Source organism: Balaenoptera acutorostrata, chromosome 14, assembly GCF_949987535.1.
Source record: "Balaenoptera acutorostrata chromosome 14, mBalAcu1.1, whole genome shotgun sequence".
Taxonomy (NCBI): Eukaryota; Metazoa; Chordata; class Mammalia; order Artiodactyla; family Balaenopteridae; genus Balaenoptera; species Balaenoptera acutorostrata.
Genome location: NC_080077.1, coordinates 28,632,406 through 28,654,467, shown reverse-complemented (window position 1 = coordinate 28,654,467; position 22,062 = coordinate 28,632,406). Strand labels below are relative to the sequence as shown.

At 35.5% G+C, this 22,062-nt stretch overlaps 1 protein-coding gene across 9 annotated transcripts in view; it reads right to left on the bottom strand.

The window, feature by feature from the left end:
- Positions 1-22,062, bottom strand: part of AHI1 (Abelson helper integration site 1) — a 210,286-nt gene that overhangs the window by 185,976 nt on the left and 2,248 nt on the right. For all 9 annotated transcript variants that reach the window (XR_451825.2, XM_057527846.1, XM_057527848.1 and 6 more), the window contains 4 exons: positions 18,972-19,039; positions 17,206-17,330; positions 4,727-5,298; positions 1,733-1,911 (listed from right to left, as the gene is read on the bottom strand). Coding sequence is in view for 8 of the 9 variants with exons in the window: in XM_057527846.1 (XP_057383829.1) it covers positions 1,733-1,911; positions 4,727-5,298; positions 17,206-17,330; positions 18,972-18,981 (886 nt within the window). In the remaining variant the exon portion in view is untranslated. The remainder of the gene's footprint in view (positions 1-1,732; positions 1,912-4,726; positions 5,299-17,205; positions 17,331-18,971; positions 19,040-22,062) is intronic.

The following is a 22,062-nucleotide window of genomic DNA, read 5'->3' as shown; positions in this document are numbered from 1 at the left end:
TCAACTTCACTAGTTACCATGGAAATCAAATCAAAGTCAAGGGCTTCCCTGGTGGCGCAGTGGTTGAGAATCTGCCTGCCAATGCAGGGGACACGGGTTCGAGCCCTGGTCTGGGAAGATCCCACATGCCGCGGAGCAACTGGGCCCGTGAGCCACAATTACTGAGCCTGCGCGTCTGGAGCCTGTGCTCCGCAACAAGAGAGGCCGTGATGGTGAGAGGCCCGCGCACAGCGATGAAGAGTGGTCCCCACTTGCTGTAACTAGAGAAGGCCCTCGCGCAGAAACGAAGACTCAACACAGTCATAAATAAATAAATAAAAGAACGCGAATTTCTTTAAAAAAAAAAAATCAAAGTCAAAAGGGAATAATCACTAAACACTCCTAAGAATGACTAAAATTTTAAAACACTGACAATATAAATATTGGTGAAGATGTAGAGTAATGGAAGCTCTCAAATACTGCTAGTATCAATTGGTAACCCAAGTTTGGAAAGGGAGAAGTACCTGTTAAAGTGAAAAATATACATACTCTATGGCATAGCAAGAATGCCAAGAATGTGCCCAAGAAAAATGTATACACATGCTCACCAAAAGATGTGACCAGAATGTTCATTATAGCTTTATTTATAATCGCTTAATACTAGAAACACCTCAAACGTCCATCAACAGAATAGGTAATTAATTGTGGTATATTCACACAACGGGTGTCTATACAGTACAAAAACAGGACTGATGATGCATAAGCTCAAGTGCATGCAACAACAGTATAAATTTCACAAAAATAATTTTGAGCAAAAAAAAGCCAGATACAAAGAGCATAGTATTTATTATTCTATTTATATTAAAGCAGAAAACAGGAAAAATTGACTATGTGTTCGATGAAAAGACTCCTGTAGGATAATGAACAGGAAGGGAACTTGTGGGGGCTTCTGGGTGCTCATGATGCTCTGGCTCTTGATTTGGATGATGACTTTACAGACACGTTCAGTTTGTGAAAATTCACTAAGTAGTATACTTGTAACATGTACATTTTACTTTTTAAAAAATTAATTATGGAACTGCAAAACACCATAAATTGCATCATCCAATGAATAAGTACCACAAAGTCTAAAATTGCCTATTTTAGTCCCAATTTTTGGCCAGTTAAATGGGAACTGAAAAGAAAAAAAAAAAAAAAGAAAGAAATGTAACAAGCAGAAAAAAGGCAAGAATAAGTAAAGAAAAATAAGAAAAATGAAATGAGTAAAGAGGAAGGTAGAAAGCAAGAGGTAAAATGAAAAGTGGGCAGGAAGGAGAGAAGCTGAATTAGGAGAAATTGTGAAGATACCATGTTTGACAGAGGGATGCAGCTTTAACATCTGAAATGTTTATTGGCTGTTGACCATTTATAGCTTTCAGTGCTATAGGTCTTAATTATTTAGGGGCAATAACATAAAGAAGAAATCTTCTATGCCACAATAGCAACGACAAAGTTAATGTCATTCTAGAGGTGAATCAAGTCGTTAATTAGCGATGACTCAAGTAAGACTAACTCATCACAGAGGTCCACAGTTATAAATAAATGAATGTTATAATCTGGACGAATCCAAGAATAAGTACCAAATATTCTATACTGGATTTTTTTCAATTATATCCTTTGGAACTAGATTTTCTTTAGTTTTAAGGACTAACAGTCCTAGAATCAAGTTATTCCTACCAAGGCACACATTTTTCATTTAATTTGGATAACAAACCTGTTTTAGCCTTCTTCTTTTTCTTCGGTTTGGATTTTGCGTCATCTTGCACATTGTCTTCTACATTTTGTTCCTTTGAGCTTATTTCATCATCTTGATGAGAATCTGAAGTAACTCCTCCAACTGGAGATTCCTTCTTTTGTTCACCTTCAACTGGGTCATCAGAGATGATCAATGTACTGCAAATATAATCCAAGTTCAAGCCATTGGAAATGTACCATTATTATTATTACTGTGCAGCAAAGTAAACAGTGAATAGAGGCAAAGATAATCCTAAAATCAATATTATTTCCTTTTGGGAGATAGATACATATATTTTCTTATACACTAAAATGGTTGGCTGCCAAACTAGGTATTATGTGTACTAAGTTATGCTTGGTGATACATTATATGCCCCATGAGCCACATTAAACTCATCTCTAAACTCCAGGGAAAAGTGAAATTGTATTTTATGACCGATGGATCTGTTTTTACATAGGATTGTCAAATCATCCCCACTCTACTGCCAAGTAAATAAATAATGAACAAATTTCTAAATTACTTTATTTAAAAGCAAAAACGTGTTCTAATTTTGTTTGTTCTGTTTTCAAGAGGCTTCAGATAGTCAACTTTTGATTTCTATGTAAAAATTAATTTCTTGTGTTTCCAATGTCTGGTGTGTCACTACATTTTCAGAAGGCTATTATTAAAATTAAAATATGCATCACATGAACTACTAAATGGCAAGGGGTGGCAGCCTAGAAGCATACTGAGTTGTAAAGAGAAACCAGCCTATTAAAGTTTGTGATTTATCAAGTAAAAAAGAAATCTGCATTTAATAATCAAAAATTGACTTCCAATATATTTAGTCACATTTCAACAAAAGAGGTTGAGAAATAAAAAGAGTAAAGAAATGTTTCAAACTAGTCATTCCAGAAAGTCATGTTATTTTATCACATCACCAAATACTATTATTTAAAGAGAACAATTACCCTTAGTATGCCGTTGTCATGTAAAGCATGGTTTTATTTAAAACTCATGAACTGATCTTACTGAGTATGACTTATACTTCATAACAGATATGGTAGTTATGAGAAGAAACAGGATTTATGGTATACTGTAGTAAGCAGCCTTTAAGATGGTCCCCAATGATCCCTGCCTCTTGATATTCATATCTTTGTGTAATCCCCTTCCTTGATTGTGGGCTGGACCTAGCGACTTACTTCTAATAGACAGAATATAGGAAAAGTAATTGGTGCTACTTCTAAGATTAGGTTCCGAAAAGACTGTGACTTTGGTCTTGCTTTTTCCCTCTCAGAGCCCTTGCTTGGGGGAAGCAAGTGGCCCTGTTGTGAGTAGCCCACATGAAAAGGTCCATGTGGCAAGGACCTGATGTCTCTGGTCAAAAGCCAGTCAGGACCTGAGACCTGCTAATGGCCATATGAGTGAGGTTAGCAGTGGATCATCCAAGTCTTCCAATAGCTGCATCATTTGGCAGGTCTTCCCCCACCAAGCCTTAAGATGACTGCAGCCCCAGCTGACATCCTGACTGCCGCCTGTGAGAGAACCTGAGTCAGAGGCACCCAGCTAAGCCATGCGCAGATTCCTGAGCCACAGAAACCGTGAGACAATATATGTTTGTTGTTTTGAGCTGTTAAATTCTGGGGTAACTTTTTAATGCAGCAACGGATAGCTAATTCATATACTAACGTGTCCCTGTTAGCAACTCTATTTGCCCTCTCTTTGCTACAACTAGTTGTCTAGCTTTTGATAAGAGGGGAACTATTTTTAGATGAGGACATTAAGGGAAACTGACCCTGAATGCCAGAGAATAGTCAAATACAGACTGTTCCCACCTCAAGTTGTTTATCCAGATGTAGATTATGAAAAACAAATTTAATCACAGTAGTTAAAAGATTTTTTTTGTCTTGTTTTCCCCAAGGAGAGACATATAAATATGAATATACTCACAGATGCTCACATTGTATATGTAAGCATGTATGTATAAGCATTGTATATAAAAAAAGACTAAAGGAATACAAAATCGCTAATAGTGATTATCTTTGTATGGTTGGATTACTTTTGTTTTCCTCTCTGTGTCTGTGTGTTCTACAATGAGTAAATGTTATTTGTAAAATAAGGGGAAAATGTTATTTTCATATATTCAAACAGGTATTTGTAGCTCAATAAAGGGGCTACTTAGGTTTCAATTATTTATTAAGCAGATGTGAACAGTTAGGGTAAAGTCTCTTAAGGCAAAACTGCCAAGGTTCTGGCTCAGCTTCTTACTGGCTCTGTGACTTAAACCCTTCAGTTTCCTCACCTGCAAAACAGGATGATAATATTACTATTCCTTATAAGGTTGTTATAAGGGAAAAAGCATGTATTCCTTGTAAAGCATTAAGCACACAGGAAGGGGCCACATAAAGTTTAGCTGTTAGTATTGTACTGGCTATGTGTCCAAAAGGAGGACTAACCATTTTCTTTGTGAAAATGTAATAGGGAAGAACCTTTTGTATTCTATTACAAGTTAATCACTAAAGGGATGTTGCCTATAAGCTTAAATTATACATAATGGCCCATCTCTGGGAGCCCTGCTTCCCAGGTAATGAGCATTAAGCTAAAATACCTTTGTTTACCTCACAGGAAACATCCTGACCAGGCCCACCTGTGAATGACTGCAGGGAGGAAGAAATTAACACATCCCCTCTGGAAGCGGATGGAAACCAGAAGTGTTTGACTTTACGCCCTCCCTTTTTAGTATAAAAGGAGCCTGAATTATCATTCAGGCAAGATGGTTCTTTGGGGGGGCATGAGCCCACCATCTTCATCTTTGCCAGCTTTCCAAATAGAGCCGTCATTCCTTGCCCCAGCAACTCATCTCTCGATTATTGGCCTGTCGTGCGGCGAGCAGTATAATCTTAGACTCAGTAACAAAACTACAGGTATCACTCAAAAGCTGAAAATAATAGTGTGTTTTTAAGAGGACATTTTATATTTATTAATGTAACATACCTTGTTTCAGATTTAGACAGGATTGGGACTTTCTTTTTTTTCTTTTTTCTTTTTTCACCGTTCAGTTTGTCATCATACAATGAAGTATCTGAAGGAAAGGAAGTCTCTGAGGGAAAGTAAGCCAACTGCTCCTTGAGTTTCTTTCGGATCTTCTTCTTAATCTCCTTTGCCATTTCTTCAGCTACTTGGAGCTGGTATACTTTCATCAGTTCTTCCTCATCTAAGCTATTTTCTCCTTCCTTGGCCTTCTCACTTTTCTCACGAGTGACACCTGGCAGTGGCTTGGTCCGCGCTTTCTGGGGTGTTGCATCTGCCTTCTTCTCAGGAGTTTCCGGCTCCACTTCTTGTGCTGTCACCTGGAGTGCTGTTTTTATAACCTTTTTATTTGCCTTTTCTTGCTTGTCGTCCTCCACATTAACATCATTATCTGGATCTTCAGTTGCTGGCTGCGAATCTCTTGGTTTGTTTTTAGTGACTCGCATGTTCTTCCCTGGGTTCTTAGTGTTAGCAGCACTTATATCGTCACTTTTAGTTTCCCTGATTTTCTGAAGATTGCTTCTAACAGCATCAAGCTAGGAGAAGACGACACAATAACAAAGTTTCAGCTAAGCACAGTTTAGTTATGTGAAGATAAAATAATGACAAGTGTTCCACAATGTGTAATACTGGGAGGACTATTTCACTTTTTACTTGAGCACTGTGACATGACACCATTCTACGGCATCTGATGAGCGTTTTCTTATTCTCCCAGCGTTAGATTAGCAATCTTGAGAGTAACTTCAGATCAAATGAATTAACTAGTTAACAAAGGAAAAAGTTCTTAATGACTTTTCAGAAGTGAATTAACTGCTCAAATCTCAAATGCTAGTTTCCTCTTTGGCAGAATGATCCATACTCTAATCTAATAAGATACTTGTGAAAATGCTAAAAGAGCCATGGTTAAACCATTTCATGTTTCCCAACAGAAAACACACATGGGTCATTTATCTTGCTTCATAATTACATTCAAAAACCAAAGGTTTATAGCTCTAGGATTACTCTGCAATTAGTCCAAATGTATCACTGAAAATGCTGCTAAGTATTAAATATTATCAAGTTAGATCAAATGACAGACTAAGCACACACTTGTACCTCTTTCTCCAAACAAAATTATTTAAAATGAGAGACATTTTTAATAGAAAATCAGGCTAGAAATAAAAACCAAATGTTACTAGTAATGAAATAAACATTTTGAGAAATTCCCCAAGGATTAAAAAAACAGGCAGGATTAGATCTAGTAAACTACCAGAGAAAACCACAGCACATAGGAAAAGACTTCTCCAGGGAAAAGGCTGGTTCTGAATCAAGTAATACAAGAAGGAGGGACAAGCCTGAGGATGACCAATTGAGGAGTTGGGAGGGACAGCTCTGTCTCCCTTCTCCATTTGTGTTACATGGTGACTTTCACCCAGAGACCAAAGCAGCTGAATACAGAGATATGGGTTCATGTTTTAGGCAGGTACAACCCTCACCAACAGCAGAAGCAGACTATGTTGAAAACAACCAACAAGGCAGGAGAAAAATTCTCAAATACAAAGATGACTAACAACTAAAAACTAACAAACACTGAAGGAAAGCAACACATGAAGGAAAAGCCACCAAATCCAATAAACAGAAAAATTAACAAGGAAGAAAAATAAATAGCATAAATAAAATAATTTAAAAGAAGTGGAATTAATATAATGAAGAAATTCAAAAGCATGAGATAAAAAAAAAACCATAGATGTTAGAATTAAAATTTTGAACGACAGAAATAAAAGCTTAAGAGATGTGTTCAAAAACAGAAAGGGCAAAACCCAAGTGCCCTTGGGTTGGAAGATGGAAGCCAATACCAAAATGAAGAATTCTCCCAGGAATGGATGAGCTTACCAGTGAAGACTGAAGTTCAATTTTCGAAAATCCTCATGTTTAAAAGTGGTTAGAAAATATCTAATATATGTGAAAAGATGGGAAAATGCTAGAAGAACTAGTAACCCATTATATATCCAATATTTTACCACCTCCAAGACTCTTCTGCTTACCTAAAAGATATTTCCAAATTCTATCTATTCTTCAAGGATAAATTCTGAATCCATAGCCTCAAAAAAATCTTTCCTAATCAAATCTAATAAAAATATTTTCTCTCTTAAAAATAGTTTATTTTCGGGGCTTCCCTGGTGGCGCAGTGGTTGAGAATCTGCCTGCCGATGCGGGGAACACGTGTTCGAGCCCTGGTCTGGGAGGATCCCACATGCCGCGGAGCAACTGGGCCCGTGAGCCACAATTACTGAGCCTGCGTGTCTGGAGCCTGTGCTCCGCAACAAGAGAGGCCGCGACGGTGAGAGGCCTGCGCACCGCGATGAGGAGTGGCCCCCACTTGCCGCAACTAGAGAAAGCCCTCGCACAGAAACGAAGACCCAACACAGCCATAAATAAATAAATAAATAAAATTTAAAAAAAAAAAGTTAAGGATGTACCTCACATATCTTATAAAAAAAAAAAGTTTATTTTCACATGTTCTGTTTCTAGAAGCAATATATGCTTAACTTAAAACAGTAAGAAAACAAAATATTAAAAACAGTAAAAAAAATTCAGAAATTACTTAGAAAAAGAAGACCCAAAGTTCAGTCCTGGGTTGTCTCACACAAGGAAAGTCATTACTAATCTCTTCAGAAACTTATTTTTGTTGTTTTTCTATGAACACAGTCATACCTAATAACCTTGAATTTCCATTATGTCAAAATGGGGCAAATGCAAATTTTTCTATTTTCTCGGTACCAGAAACATAGTGGCAATCGATACAAATTGTGAGGACACTCCAATAACTGGAAAAAGATAACCAAGAATTAGAAATAGAAAAAAGAATTATGGTCTAGAAGAAAGGATTTTGAAAACAAAACCCTGGGGAAGCTAATCAGATGAGTTTCTGTTTATTTATTTACACTCGTCCACTGATCTGTCAACCTTTGTACTAATAACATCATTTAAAATACAGTTCCCAGAGCATCTGTGGTAGCATCCCATAATTCCATTGCACTGAATTGATAGTTTCATTACTTTTTAAATTCCTGTTTTTGTGGTTTGGATTTCCTTTGTCTTGCTAACAACTTCATGAGATAGTGTTTACATTTTCGAGTAGTTTATAAATTTTAAACTTTTGTTACTGATTTCTAGTTTTGTCATACTATAATTTAAAAAGGTCTACTTCATGGTATTTCATATTTCATGGATTATCACTGAATTCTGAAGTGTCTGAAATACGTTTGTTCATGTTCTATTATATCTTTGCCCATCCTTTTATCTTTACCGTCCGTGCCTCATTTAGGTTTTTTGCTTTAGTTTGTTTTTTAAATCAGCTTTATTGAGACATAACAATAAATTATGTGAAGTACAGTAATATTCACCAGTTTTACGTGTATACTTAAATGAATTTTGGCAATGTATACAGCTGTGACACCACCACAATCATGATGTTAAACATTCATCACCCCACATGTTCTTTTACAAAGTCAACTCCTATCCCTCCATGTCCTGGCCCCGCTCAACCATTGATCTGTTTTCTATCACTGTAATTTTGTCTTGCCTGGAATTTCATGTAAATGGAATCATATAGTATATAGCTTTTTGTGTCTGGTTTCCTTCACTCAGCCTAAAGCTTTGGGATTTATACATGTTGTTGCGATTACAGTAATTTATTCCCTTTCATTGCTGAGCGGTATTCCATTGTGTGGAGAGATACTACATTTTATTTCTCCATATACCAATTAATGGACATTTGAGTTATTTCCAGTTTTGCATATCATATGTCTTCCTTTCTCTTGAGTGAATACCCACTAGTGGAACTGATATACTATATGGTCAGTACACATTTAAGTTCTTAAACAACTGCCAAACTGTTTCCTGAAGTGGCTGTACCAGTTCACACTCCCAAATGTATGAGTTCTAGTTACTTAACACCCTTGTCAGCACTCCACATTGTTAATTTTCATCTTTTTGTGTTGTAACAGGTGTATAATGGTATCTCATTATTTATTTAAATTGCATTTTCCTAAATACTAATGACACTGAGAATCTTTACATGTGCTTATTTGCTATCTGTATCTCTTCTTTGGTTAAATGTTCAAATCTTTTGCCCATTTTTGTAAGGTTGTTTCACATCACTGAGCTCTGACAGTTCTTAAAATGTCCTAAATACACTTTATCAGACAGTGTGTTGCAAATATTTTCTCTCAATTTATAATTTACCTTTTCATTTTCTTGGCAACGTTTTGAATTTTCACAAAGCCCAGTTTATCCCTTTTTTCTTTTATGGTTCGTGCTTTTGTATCCTGAGAAATCTATTTATAACTCAAGGTTACCAAGGTTTTATCCTGTTTCTTCTATAAGTTATATAGTTTTAGCTCTTATGTTTTTTAGGTCATTGATCCATTTCTATTTAATTTCTGAACATGATATGGTCAGTTTGTAATACTGTATATGTATATCTGACTGTCCCAGCACCATTTGTTGAAAAGATTGTCCTCTTCCTCATTGAGGTACCTTGGCAATTCTGTCAACAATCAATAGACCATACACATTTGGGTCGATTTCTAGAGTCTCTTCTGATCTATGACTTACATATCCACCTTTATGACAATACCAGGTTGTCTTGGTTACTAAAGCTTTACAATGAGTTTTGAATCAGATGACAAAATTCCTTTGACTTTGTTCTTCCTTTGCAAAATTGTTTTGGCTATTCTAGGTCTGTTGTTTAAATTTTCAAATAAATTTTATAATTATATTTTCAATTCTTAAAAGTCTGCTGGCATTTTGAATTGAATCAATAGATCAACTTTCAGAGAATGGATAATAATAATCTGTCAATAATTATTTGACAATAATGATTCTTCCAATCCATGAATATGGATATCTCTTTATTTATTTGGTTTTTACTTTCAGCAGTTTGGGGATTTTCAGTATACAGGTCTCACATATTTTCTGATAAATCCTTCCTTGATTGCTACATATTTTTGTTACTACTATAAATGATATTTTAAATTTTAATTAAGTGATTCATTACTGGTATAGAAATACAATTGGTTTATACTTGGACCTTATATTCTGCTAAACTCATTTAATAGTTCTAACAGCACTTTTTAGAGAGTTTGTCAACTGCAAATGAGATTCTTTTACTTCTTCACTTATGATCTTTATGCTCTTTTTAAAAAATTGCATTATTGCATTAGTCAGGGTCACCTGCACAATTATGAATATGCATGGTGATGTGCTCAAGCTTAAGGTAAAAGCTTTCAGTTTTTTACTTTTAAGTACAATCTTACCTGTAGGTTTTTGTAGATGCCTTTTATCAAATTGAGGAAGTTTCCTTCTATTCTTTTTGTTTAAGAGTTATCAGAATGGGTGACGAATTTTGTCATTTTTCTATTGCATTTGTTGAGATGATCATATGGTTTTATTTAATGTTATGATATGGCAAATTACACTGACTACTTTTTTCAAATGTTGTGATATATTCCTGAGGTAAACCCCACTGGTCACGGCGTATTATCCTTTTTATATAATGTAAGACTGATTTCCTAACATTTTGTGGAAGATATCTGCTCTAGATTCAAAAGGGATACTGGTGTAGGTTTCCTGTAATGTCTTCAGCTGGTTTTTGTTTTAGGGTACTTAATAATTGTCCCCAAAAAGAGTGGAGAAGTAGTCACTCTTTTTGCATAGTCTGAAAGAGTTTATATAGAATTAATATAATTTCTTAAATAATTTGGTAAAATTTATCAGTGAAGCCAGCTGAGAAAACTAGCCACCTGGTTTTCTTTGTGGGCAGGTTTTTAACCACAGACACATTTTTTTAAAAGATATACAATATTCAAGTTATCTGTCTCTTTTTGAGTGAGCTTTGGTAGTTTGTGTCCTTCAAGTAATTTATGCATTTCATCTAAGCTGCTAAATTTATTGCCATGAAGTTATTTCATACTGCTCCCTTATTATCCTTTTAAGGTCTTTAACACATCTGCAGTGAACCCCTCTTATATTCCTAATATTGGTAATTTGTGCTCATTTCCTTTTTGTTATAATCAGTCTGGTTAAAGGTTGTGCAGAAAAGGGTTAACTCAGCAGCCCTGGTTGCTCAATTCATTCAGATCCCAAAACAGGCCTGTTTTCAGGACCAGCCCGTGGCCGGCTCCTGGGAACTGAGCTCTGAGCCCTTGGAATGTTGTGCTTGATAAAGGTGAATGAATACATAAATCATCTAAAGGATATTATTAATAGCTAGAGAATCTAGAATATTTTCCACCCTTTAAAATTAATTTAACACAAACATTTTCACAAGCTGTCATTCATAAAAGAAGTTATTGCCTCTATGAAATACCAGTTATTAGGATAAAATGAGATAGGGGAAAATAAAGGAATGAAATCAAGGTGATATAAAACTGACAATGATAATGAACAGAACATGATTTAAATTTCCCCCTTTAAAAGGCAAAAATTCAGATGCATCTTCAAAATTAATAATAGCTACAGTTTGAGTGTTTATTCTCTACTTAGCAATTTATATTTACAGTAAGTTCCCTACATAAGAACGAGTTCCATTCTGAGAGCACGTTCATAAGTCCAATTTGTCTGTAAGTCCAACAAAGTTAGCCTAGGTACCCAACTAACACAATCGGCTATATACCACTGCTTTTACGCTTACTTCCAGACATCCTGGGCTTGAAATAAAGATACTGTGCTACTGTACCCTATACAGTACTGTAAAGTACACAAAAGCACAACCACTTGTAGAGGATGCACACACATGACAATGAATGCCAGACATGTGAATTAACTAACGTGACTGGACATGAACGCACGTTCGCATCTTTGAAAGTTTGCAACTTGAAGGTTCGTATGTCGGGAACTTACTGTATTTGTTCTACCTATTACTGCTGAGTATCAAACCACTCCAGACTTAGTGGTATAAAATAATAAATCATTCATTATGCTCTGAACCCAATATATTCTCCTTATTCATCATGCCTCTCATCTTTAGTTCCTGATGCTTTGATTCCATAATCCATCACTTCATTCATCACTCACCATTATCATGTACTTTCCATCCATCACACCTGTCTGGAAAAACTCCAGGTACTGTTCAAATTAAGTGACTTTCATCTCTATAACTATAACCAGGCTGTTGAATACTGCTGGAAGAACCACTTCAAAACTTGGCACTATTATAAACATTTAGTCTACAAATTCAACTGAGACCTCAAAGCTATGGATAATTCTTCTATGCTGCATAATCTGTTCATATGCACTCTTCTGTCGCTATTTCAAACTTTCTTCACTCACCTCTGATGTCCAGTGCTGTCACTTCTTGACTCACTTTCACAGATAAAAGCTATTAAAAGGGAAGCTGCTTGGTAGCAACTTTCTGCTACCAAGTCTACAAATTTTCATGCACCCCAAATGACCTTTTTCTTTTCCTTCTCATTATAAAGAGGTGGGTTGAATTATGGTTTTCTCCAGATATATAAACCATAATTTGAAAAGATAAATGCACCCCAATGTTCATTGCAGCACTATTTACAATAGCCAGGACATGGAAGCAACCTAAATGTCCATCAACAGAGGAATGGATAAAGATGTGATAAATATATACAATGGAATATTACTCAGCCATAAAAACGAATGAAATAATGCCATTTGCAGCAACGTGGATAGACCTAGAGATTGTCACAGTGAGTGAAGTAAGTCAGACAGAGAAAGACAAATATCATGATATTGCTTATATGTGGAATGTAAAAAAAGGCTACAAATGAACGTATCTACAAAACAGAAATAGAATTACAGATGTAGAAAATAAACTTATGGTTACCAGAGGGTAAGGGGAAGGGGGAAGGATAAATTGGAAGATTGGGACTGACATATACACACTACTATATATAAAACAGATAACTAATAAGGACCAACTGTATAGCACAGGGAACTATAATGGCCTATAGTAATGGCCTATATGGGAAAAGAATCTAAAAACGAGTGGATATATGTATATGTATAACAGATTCACTTTGCTGTACACCTGAAACTAACACAACATTGTAAATCAACTATACCCTAATAAAAATTAAAAAAAAAATAAAGAGGTGGGTCTTCTTGTGTTCTAGAAAACTTTCCTCTCCCGTATCATCAATTTCTCCATTATCTTCCCGCTATCAGCGTTTAAATACCTGAATGCAATCAATATCATCTTCACAATATCCCTTTTTACAGTCAAACTTCCTGAAAAGGTTGTCTATACTTGTTGTACTGCTTCACCTTTCTATGAACCTTATATTAAAAAGCTTTTCTCTCTACCCTGATAATAAACTTTCGAATACTTATTTGGTAAGCAAAAATACCATCTCTGGTTTCCAATCTGAATAGCTTTTAAAATGTTTCTATATTTTATTAGTCAATGTTATTTTCTCTTGTAATTAGTTTTATTTTTCATGCCTTTTGCTCACTTAGAGATTTAGTATCTTACTATTTATGGCATTTATTTGTGGCATTTCTTTACATGTTAACAATAGGAATGGAACTTACTCATAAGGTTGCTCTCAAGATTGATAGGGTAATTACTATAAAACACTGAAAAGGTCCTTCTAATACCAGAATATAGGTGTTCAATAAATGTTAACAATTATTATATATTATTGGCTATATAAAAGAGTATTAGATCTGTGGCTATTAAAAAAAATTCACATATTTTCCTCAGCGAATTGGCTTTTAGGTGCATTTGTTTCTGACTCAAAAAAGTATCTTCTACATCAGATTTATTCATTCAACAAATATTTAGTGAGTCTTCTGTGTGCAGACAGAGAATATTCTCATTACTTGGGATGTCTCTCATTCCTTTTAAGATCAGAGTATCTTTCTACACTGGAAAACTGAACCAGCTCATTTCTATTTTCTTATTTAAGTATTTGTCTGCTAATTTAGCTTTTTACATTTACCTTTTTAAGATGTCTGAAGTGTAGTTTAATGTGAGATAAAATGAGACTGTAATTGACCTTTTCCCCCAGAAGCTAAAGCGACTCTATCAATACTAGTTCTTGTGTCATAGCTTCTTGAAACACCTGGCATAAGAAACTTCTACATATTTAACTGGTTTCAAGGCTCAACCAGATATATATATTTTCAGATCATAAATTCTCTATTCTTAAATCTTTCATTTTGATTCATGTCTCTGGAAATGGTACTACACACTCAACTAATCCATCTTCAATAGTTTTCTTGTGTTTTTCAGGGAGGGAACACTAGCAGCAATTCTTTGCTAATTCACACGCTCACTGTTGCCCTCACAAATGACTGACAATTTAGGCAAGTAGATTCCCTGGAACACAATTTTCCCCTAAATATTGTAGGGATATTGCTCCATTGTCTTTGGCCTTAGTGTTTTTTGAGAGAAGCCTGAAATGCACTAGATGTTTCTTCTTCTGTTTAGATGTTCGCAAAATTTATCTTTTTCTTGATTAAAGTTTTCAGATATAGTTCTCATCTCATAAAATTTACCTGAAATGCAAGATGGATTCATCTCTTCCTAGATGTTTTTTTAACCTCAGGAAGGCTTCCTCCTCGTGCTCTTTTTACTGTTTCTGCTCCACTAGTGCTGTCTGGGAGCACTTACTTGTAGGTCACGTATTTCTATACGTCCTTGTTATTTCTTATAGCTTTCATTTTAGTTTCAGCCATTTCTTCTCATGAACAATGCTTCATATTTGTCTGCCACATTACTAATTAAATTTTTCCATGGTGTCAATTCTATTACTTAGGCCTGAGATATAGTTTTAAGGAAGCAATGAAGAGAGAACGTGGAGACCGTGGTTTTAAATCCTTATTCTACAATTCTTACATGATATTAAAAAATATGGCACAAAATTCATATATGTAGGTTATCCCTGAACAGAAGGACTGCAGGTTGTTTTGATTTTACTCCAGTGTGAGAAAGTCTTTGAAATCTAATGGGTGAAAATTAGCTCATCCATTCTGGTTATTGCTGCTTCACTGTCTTTGACTATTTTACAACTCAGTAGAGAAAAAGGGTTAACATGTAGAAAACTGATAGTAATACAAATGTTTCCTGTCCATAGCTATGTAAATGATTTCTATTAATACAATGCAACTGAATTTTGTCTGGTAGATAAATCTCTGTAAATTAAATCCATCTGAACTGGTTATAACATCTTACTGATTCCCTTATTAATTAATGATTTAAATAAAATCTTTGTTATGTGTTAAAAAAAAAAAATATATATATATATATATATATAAAATAACTCCTACTTATTCTATTTCTGGCTATACAGCCCTGGCAAAGATGGTAAGTCATTTTCTGTTCAGATGTTCATAGAATTTCTCATATGCAAAATAAGAGCTCCAATATCTATTTTCATGATTAACATAAAAATCAGAAATAATATTTGTAAAACTCTTATCAGAGTGCCTGATAGTTGAAAAACAGTAACATGAACCTGCCATTATTACAAATTTTATTATGGCTTTCTCTTTGCCTAATTTTCTTATTTCAGCCTGCTTCCTTTTCAGTGTCAGCCTGTTCTGCACATGGGAGTCCTTGTTCTTGTTCTGAAGAGATCCCATCACTTCATGCCTTATTAAAAGGGGTCCTATTGGGTTGTGGTTAAGACAGTGGATTCTGCAGTTAGACTGTCAGAGTTTGAATCCTGGTTCTACCACTAACTTTGCCACTAACTTTGGGTAAGTTATTCAACCTCTCTGTGATCTAGTTTCCCCATCTATAAATGGAAATAAAACTTCATAATTTTATTGTTTGTATTAAAAATGAGTGAATATACATAAAATGTTTAGAAGAGTGCTTGAAAGATAGAGAGCACCGTTATCTAGTAAATAAAAGCAGGTATTCCTCCTCTGTTTGCTAAAGTAAATCATTTCAAAAATAGTTTGTTTTCCAGGAATAATCCTCTTCCATTGAGCTGAAAAATCTCTTCCTAAATATTTTTTTTAAGAATACTTCTCTCTGAATTAAGAGAGACCTTGAATGGCCTGGTGTGTGCCAAAAGAGGCTGAGTAGATTACATTTAATCACCTCCCACTTGTGTGTCCCCAACATCTAAACTGGACCTTGGATAAATGGACATATCTTCTGCCCATTTTCTAGTTATCCATCTAATTTAGCATTCCTGGCCTAAACTGCACCTTGTTCATGCACACAAAGCCCAGTTCTGACAGTGAGAGAATGTATGAGTTTCTACTTTGACTGAGTCTATAAAAATATTCTGCAGACAGTTGTGTGCAGGGTTCTTTCTGCTTTTGCCAAATGTACACCACCTTACTCAAGGAGAGGGCATATCCCAGTAAGCAATGCTCCATCGTCCATATGCCACTCTTCCCTACCATGCTGCACACTGGTACACCAGAAGTGGCATATTCTATATTAGAGCAGCATCCACTATGGGAGACCTAATCTGATCCATTCTGTCAGCAGTTCTTAATTAGTATGCAGTAGTACACTGGTATACTATGAACCCCTCACATGTGTGCAGCTGCATTCTAGCCAATGCTATAACTTTTTTTTTTTTTGCCTCACTTGAGAATATAACTATTACACTGATGGCTGCCAGACAATATTAAAATGAACAGGTCTCATGACAAAATACAGACTAAGGTAAAATATGCTACAAGTAAAATGTAGGATGCATATAACTCATAAAACTCCTGCCAAAGAAATGTATGTATTCTTTGTATCAATTACCAGGACATGCATGTACCAATTACCAGAACATGCATGAAGTTATTTATTTGTGTGGAGATTATGGTCAAAGAGGTAAAAGGTGCAATGGAAATAGCGAGATAGGTTTGAAGAGTGAATAGTGCATTAACTGGGATACCATTACAGACTCTATAATACCTTGGGAATCAGGTTGTAGTTAATTGCTGAGTTGTTTAGTATTGCTTTGAGTTCTGTATTTTCAATCCCTTCAAGGGTGCTACCAAAAATTCTGTCATTTGAAAGTATACCTCAAGTACAAAAGGATAATTATTTCTTTAAGGTTCCACTGATTTCTCCTGGCTCTGCTGGGTAGAATCAGATGAAGAAGTCTAAATAAAGATAAGCCATTAAATATCCAAAGTAAGATATTATTTCCTAAGTTCTTCACAATTCTGGGTTAAAAATCTTGGTTTTCTTCAAGAACGTGTAATATGGCTAGTTTTGCATTTCCCTGTTATCCCTAATCACTTTAACCAGTTGGTCTGTTGTTCTTGTAGGACAGCACTCAAGAACTCGATACTCAAAGAGTGAAGAGTGAGGCTGATTCTAATGCAAGCTTTATTTTACCACGTTATTGACCACAACACAGATCTACTGTTTTTAATTTCCAAAGTTTCTTGGAGTTTTCATATGAAAGTCATAATTTTATGCAGATATACAAGTCACCATTACCAAATGATCAGTTACTCACTGAGATTTTTTCTCCAGATTTGCCAATTTTTTTCTTCAGTTTTTTTCTTTCACGTATTAGATCATTGTGGGCCTTAAGCAATTCCTCAAAGCGAACTTTGGTCTTCACCTTTGCTTCACTCTCAACTACAAATGATAATGATTCATGTCATTTTCTATGCAACTCTATTATCATATGTATCATGTTAAAAAATAAAAAACCCACAGCCTTGTAAATACCTGCATGAGTTAAAAGGATTAGTCCTTCTTTCTTAAAAACTTTTCTTTTGGCTTTGGTGATAACACACTCACCTATATCCGTCTTACCTTTTGGGCTACTCCTTCTAAAAGTTTCCTTTGCTAAGTTAACTCTTTACTTATGATGCACAGTAGCACCTACGACTATTACGTGGGCTTAAACAAGTCACTTGACATCTCTAAACTTCATTTTCCTTATGTGTAAAATCAGAATAATCCTATGTCAAAGATCATTTTTTCATGAAAAATGACTAATGCTTGCCTGGCCAACAATCAGCCTTCAACAAATATTAAAAGCTGAAAGTTGTTTTCCCCTTTAAAACATAAATCAGGTCACGCTAGTACCTTGCTTAAGACCCTGTAAGTTTCCCAGTTCACTTAGGACAAAATAAAGCAAGTCCTTCACATGCCCTACATGGTTCTTACTTCCTGGTCTGTCTACATCTACAGCTTCAATTAAAACAAATATCCCTATAGGGAGGATGAGAGGGAGGCTCAAGAGGGAGGGGATATGGGGACATATGTATGCATATGGCTGATTCACTTTGGTGTACAACAGAAACTAACACAGTATTATGAAGCAATTATACTCCAATAAAGATCTATTTTAAAAAACCCAAAAAACAAAAATCCCCTTAGATTCCTACATTCTAGCCAGACATCCTTGTTTTTCGCTCTTCTGCCAGAACAAGCAATTTCCCATGTGAAGCTGCTTCCACCTGGTGCAAACTGCCTCTAACTCCTCACAGCTGGCTGGTGTTAAGATGTCTGTTTAAATGTTGCCTCTAAAGCGGAACATCTCCTGACAACCTCATCTAAATTTCTGTTTCTCACAAGACAGACTGTTCTTTTCCTTCACAGCACTTAACCCAACTTGAATTTGTGTAATTATTTGTATATCTATATACGTAAATATACTGTGTCTCTCCCACTATATGAGGTAGTTCATAACTACATCCCTAGCTACTATCATGGGGTCTAGCACAGAGTAAGTACTCAGTAAACATGTTTCAAATAAATAAATGCTGAATGAATGAATGCCCAAGAGCAGGTATTGGCAAACTACTACCTGCAGGCCAGTCACCTGTTTTAATAAATAAAGTTTTATTGAAACACAGCCATGCCCATTCTGTTAAGAACTGTTATGGCTGCTTTTGTGCCTCAATGGAAAAGCTGAGGAGTTGTAGCAGAGACCAAACCTAAAATATTTACTAGCTTGCCTTTTAGGAAAAAGTCTGCCAAAGTCTACTCTAAAGTGAAAAACCCATTTTGACAATAAAAAATAAAAACTAACCATATGTTATCATTTACCTTGCCCAGCTGAGTCCCCAATTGCCAGCCAATGAATACATATTAACCTTAATCACCAACATTACATAGATAGCTAAATATCAAACTATGAAATATCTCTAAATGTAATTTTTGGTTGATGACACCTACTTCATTCCTTAATTGAAGAATCCCTTAAAATAATCCAAACTTTAAAATAAATAATCTGTACTGCATATATAAATTTCATAGAAATCTTACCAGTGGGCATATCTCAGCTTCATGGAGAGCACTGAGTTATAGCGTAAAGCACTGATTCAATCAGGATCCTATTAAAACAAAGAGGATTTATTTGTAATATGGAATTTCCAAATAAAAATTATAAAATACTCTTCACGTAAGATTATGTGATTGTCTACTACCTCATCAGGTTTATACCAATAAAACTAAGTTCTCTTATTCCAACCTTATGTAAATGACTTAAATACATCTGAATCAGTTTAGAGTCTTAAAGTAAAGCAAACTGGATCATAATTGAGTAAAATATTTATATATTTGAAACAAAAAATGTTTGAAAGGCAATAAACATCTAACAGTATATTAACACACCTTTTAAAGTATTTTAAGTAAAAAAAATGAACACTTCTATGTACTTTTGAGAAACCAAACTCCCTATCAGGATTGACTTTCCCAAGCACATACACTATTCCACTAGTAAAGTATGCTTCTGGGTAGCACATTCACAGATAATGAATTTAAATATTTCTGTACCTGCCACTGAAAATGCTACAACAGAGAAGGTTAAGCACAAGCATTCATTCCATCTTCTCAAATAAATACCTGGGTGTGTATCATTGTGTATCAAAACCATGGATAAACTCAGTATATGTATTCCTAAATTTCCAGTTTTTGTAAAAGATGAGGGTGTGTGTCCAAAACAGACATTCTCACATTAGAACACAATACGCATACATTTTTAAGAATAAAAATGAAGACTGTTAAAAAAAAAAATTTGATTTGACTCAACAATTATCAGTTAAGGTTCCAGATCCCTAGGGATCCACATTCATGTTCCTTTAGTATTAGGGGTACTTTGGACAGAAAAGTCTGATAAGAACTGCTAAAAAGAAAATAATTATACAAATACACTAATTATGTGAGTTAACTTCTGTAACAACTATCCGGTATACAGACAAAACAGACATCATTAAATACACAGAGTAAAATCTCCTATTCTTTATTGACAGGAAACAGCATTAACTCTTTCTAGAAGATAAAAGATCTAATAAGCCTGATCATCTTTCCAATCTACCCCAAATTAGAAAAGAGAGGCTGCAAAGCCAACTGCATCAGTAATTGAAACCTGACAGCACATAAGTAGAAAAAAAAAATAAAGCAAATAAGGATTTAATATTTATAGTATTCCACGGTGATTCAATATATAGGAAAATAGCTGAACTATATTATGACTGAGTCATCAAGAAAAGGTTTACTTATATTCTTTTGTTTTATCTTGAGCAGAAAATGTATGACATTTTAGACAGATTAAATAAAAACTACTGAAGAGATAGAACAAAGAGTCAAGGATGATTCTCATGTTTTTCAAAAGGAAATAATTAGACCAGTAGTATCATTAATTGGAATATAGTACAGTATAGCACAAGTGTAGTGAAGTAGTTTAAAACACAAGTCCTGGAATTACTGTAATCTCCCACGGTTACTCGTATGGGCTGGGCAACGTTTCCTCATCCATAAAATCAGTCTAATAGTGACTATTCAAAGGGCTGTTGTAAGAATTAAATGATTAAAAGGTTAAAACAGTGCCTTAGAACAAGCATCAATAACATTAGCTACAATTATAATAGATACTTCTTATGGGGATGCTCAGTGAGCTTTAGCGGGGCATGTTGAGCTGGATATCGGACGGGTATTAAGCAGCTATAAGCATTGGCTCTATTGTCAGATTCCTGGATTCAAATCTCAGTTCTACCTGTCAATAGATCAATCTCAATTTCCTACTCTTTCAAAAGAGAATGATAATAGTAAATCACTTACAGGGTTTTTGTAAAGATGAAATAAGAATATGCAGGTAAAACACTAGGCACAATGCCTAGAGCATGGCAAGCTCTTCAAAAATGATAGCTATTATTATTGTATACACATATACAGTGTGTGTGTGTGTGTGTGTGTGTGTCTGTGTATGGAGATTCATATAAATATATATATATATATATATATATATAAAATCAGTTTATGCTTGGTAGGTGATAGAATATAGTAATCCAGCAAGGAGATAAGAGTCTGAAGATTTGGGCATCACTTATTTATATTTGTGATGGTTGCAAGAAAAAAAAGGGCCAAACACAGAATTCTGGGAGCCCACAAAATAAACGAAAAAGACATCAGGGAGATAAATGAAAAACTGGGAGAAGTAACCAAAGGAAAAACAGTTTCAAGAAAGAAGTGGTCTACACTGTGTGGTACCAAGAGTTCTTGCAAGATTTGAAGAGTGTCCACTGGATCTGCAGTCAGGAAGTCATGTGTGCAAAGCTTTTTGTGGAGGGACAGAAACCTGGCAGCCACAGGTGGAGGAATGAATGGAAGGTAAGACCTGTAGAAGAAACATGTAGATAATTCTTTCTACAATTCTGCTTCCAACTGTCTCCCTCCACCCTGCACAGGCAGTGACATGAGGCAGTAGCTTTGAGGTACAGAAAGACTATGGAAGGATTTTGCTGTTTGTTTTAAGACTGTTTCCATGTCCCCATCACACTACCCTTAAAAAATAAACCACCAGAGCAATTTTCTAAAATACAAATGTGATGGAATCATTTCTTTGTTTAGAACTCTTCAGTAGCTCCCAATACTGGAAAACATGAGGTCCCATTGGGGTCCAAAGCTACTAGTGAAATGATCCCTTGCCTTTCTCCACCTCCCCTTCTCTAGCCACACTTCCACACTGTGGGCTCCAGCCCTGTGAAACCACTTGCAGGCCCTCAAATGTGCCAAACTCTTTCTTGCCTTTGTACCATTACACATACACCCTTCTCTCCTGAAAAATGCCCTTCCTCTCTGGTCTCTCTAACTCCTAACTATCCTTTGACACTAAATGCAAATAGTATTGAGACAGGCTAAGACCTGGGACCTGGGTCCCTTTACTGGAGTGTCTGCACCTGGACAAACAAACTATAAGGGACTAAAAACAACTGCATACATGCACAGCTGGGGCAAAATCATGAACAGTAAGATACAAAAGGGCCAAAACCCAACTTCTGAGGCGCTGGGAACAAAAGCAGCAGCATCCTGTGCAGGATCCCTGCACACAGCACCACCAAGGGGGTGGGCAGAACAC